The 2644-nt window shown below is 47.0% G+C and overlaps 1 protein-coding gene across 1 annotated transcript; it reads left to right on the top strand.

Annotated features, from left to right (window-relative positions):
* Positions 1 to 707: 707 nt before the first annotated feature.
* pold1 (polymerase (DNA directed), delta 1, catalytic subunit) lies at positions 708 to 1784 on the top strand. Its single transcript, XM_024141774.2, has 3 exons — positions 708 to 895; positions 1240 to 1353; positions 1606 to 1784. The coding sequence occupies exons 1-3, from the start codon at positions 709 to 711 to the stop codon at positions 1782 to 1784; spliced, it is 480 nt and encodes a 159-aa protein (XP_023997542.2). The 5' UTR covers position 708.
* The last annotated feature ends 860 nt before the right edge of the window (positions 1785 to 2644 follow it).

Here is a 2644-nt window from a genome sequence, read left to right as displayed (position 1 = left end):
CATCAGTCAGGAAGTTAAAGCTTGGTCGCAAATGTGTCTTCCAAATGGACAATGACCCCAAGCATACTTTCAAAGTTGTGGCAAAATGGCTTAAGGACAACAAAGTCGAGGTATTGGAGTGGCCATCACAAAGCCTGACCTCAATCGTATAGAAAATTTGTTGGCAGATCTCAAAAGTGTGTGCGAGCAAGGAGGCTACAAACCCGACTCAGTTTATACCAGCTCTGTCAGGAGGAATGGGCCAAAAGTCACCCAACTAATTGTGGGAAACTTGTGGAAGGCTACCTGAAAAGTTTGACCCAAATTAAACAATTTAAAGGCAATGCTACCAAATACTAATTGAGTGTATGTAACTTCTGACCCACTGGGAATGTGATGAAAGAAATAAAAGCTGAAACATTCTCTACTATTATTCTGACATTTTACATTCTTAAATTTTTTATGGATGGCGTAGCGTTAATCAACCCACGACCTGATGGTGTCAGCGCCATGCTCTACAGCTGAACAGTTGTAGCCTATTTGGTTCAATAGAATACATTAGAATTACTTACATTTTCCAAGACCAGAAGGAACTTAAGTTGTTGCAAATCAGATAGGATAAATATATAGTACTAAATATATAAAAAACATTCACACATGACAGATACAAATGCTTACAAGGTGTGTAAAGTACTAATCGTTGGTCCACTGATGTCTCCTGTAGGACACATGGATGCTAAAAGGCGGAGTAGCGGTCCGRCGAGGGGCGGGGCGTCCCAGGCCAAGCGTGGGAAAACTGGCGGGGATTGGGAAGACAGCCCGTCGATCTTCGAGGAGGAACTCGCCCTGTTCGAAGAAGCCGATATGGAGGCGGAGGAGAGGGAAGGACAGGCGGGGCATGACGTCATCCCTGTTGGTGAGAGGATGAGAGGAGAGCGCATGGTGATGTGCATTGTGCAGGCTTTAGTCTTACCAGGGATTCCTATTGTCTGGAATGACTGAAATGTTTAGGATTTCTGCCATTTGACTAGCCTGAAATCCAGAACCTGTTTAAAACCATCATTCCACTCCATGTAGGCCAACTACATGTTTAGCATGACAAGGAGTGGAATGATAACTCAAACACACTGGTACCCAGGCTACTGGCGCTGGTGGTGGAGAGTTTCATTCATTTTTCACCAACCTGCCTCTTTAACATCACACTGACTGACCAATCTCCTGTCTTCTGCATGTGACCCCTGACCCTTGACCCGGTTGCAGGTGACCTGTTCTCTGCTGACCTCAACCCCCGATGGCGTCGGCCGCAGGCCGCCCCTCTTAACCCGGACTCTGACACCCTGGTCTTCCAACAGATCGACCTCGACTACTATTTAGGTATGCTATGTCACAGTCAACTTCTGTTGCAATAAAGCTCAGGGATGCGGCTGGAGAAATGTAACCACTCTCAACATCATAGATGGATATGTAAAGGCAATGCCTGACAGTCCATGGGACCAACATGTTAGTTTTAGTTGAAGCATATTTAGGCTGCTAGAGACTTTTAAAGGCCATTTTTATGTCACGTTTTAAAGCAGGAGTYCGAGTCATGACACCAACCTAAACTGTTTGTGATGGTCTGTTCAACAGGGGCTGTTGTGGCTGGCATGCCAGGTCAGTCTCAGGGGAATGTACCAATAATCCGCATGTTCGGGGTGACTGACAGCGGGAACAGTGTGTGCTGCCACGTGCACGGCTTTGCCCCCTATTTCTACATCCCTGACAGAGAGATAAATGGTGTAGAGCAGTATCATGGCACAAGAGGATGAGCGCAGGGCGAAGCTGTAGCTAGAACTCCGACACCCACCCTGGGTATGCTTAGCTGATAGAGGACACGCGCTTATGGTTCATCATCTATACGCTTGCTGCTTATCCTTGCCATGTGAGTGGACGCGGAATAGAGCACTGCCGCATCTCGCTCCACCTCAAGCTACTCTACTCCCGCACATGCAGCCTTATGAAGTACTTCATGGTGGCTGTTCTGCCTAGATGTCAGAGTTTTACACTGTCCCAGCATCAGCTAAGCCAGGACAAAGGCTTTATAAACTCATGTGCCTTGCTTCGCGGCAGAGTCCACGAACACACCACTGTCCACTAGCTGCTGACAAGGCCTTAACCTGCATGTGCTGCTCTTTTTTGCGCAGATCCCTAACCACTGGTCCCACTAGTGCTGACAAGTGCTTTCCTTATGAGGTGCCAGCCTTCAATGCTGTCGCCACTGTATGCTGCAGAGCTCCCGATATCAACCTACTCCACTCCGGGGACTCTACACTAGCGGTCCGCCCTGCGAGGGGGAGGCACCCTATGGCTCGGAACCTCTCATTTTTGTGCCTAGAGCTAATATTCGTTGCACAGCAAGTAAGTCTCTTTCATATCGCCATCACTATATGAATAACAACTGGGCCTTACTGGTTGAATTTGTTAGAAACATAACCATTTCTCCCTAAAAGGTCAAAATAATTGGTTTATTTAGTTTAACACTGGTGAAGCCCTGAGGAAGTCATTTGGCTGCGTATCAATGAAACAGTTCATTCTCCTTTTAAAGTCCTGCACAACACTACTTCCTAGACTCATCCTAAATACGTCTTTTCATTAGTGGTAGAGAAGCAGTTTCAGGAGGACACGCCAG

Source organism: Salvelinus sp. IW2-2015, unplaced genomic scaffold (assembly GCF_002910315.2).
Source record: "Salvelinus sp. IW2-2015 unplaced genomic scaffold, ASM291031v2 Un_scaffold2738, whole genome shotgun sequence".
Taxonomy (NCBI): Eukaryota; Metazoa; Chordata; class Actinopteri; order Salmoniformes; family Salmonidae; genus Salvelinus; species Salvelinus sp. IW2-2015.
Note: the sequence above shows the minus strand (reverse complement) of the source record. Positions and strands in the feature narration are given on the sequence as shown.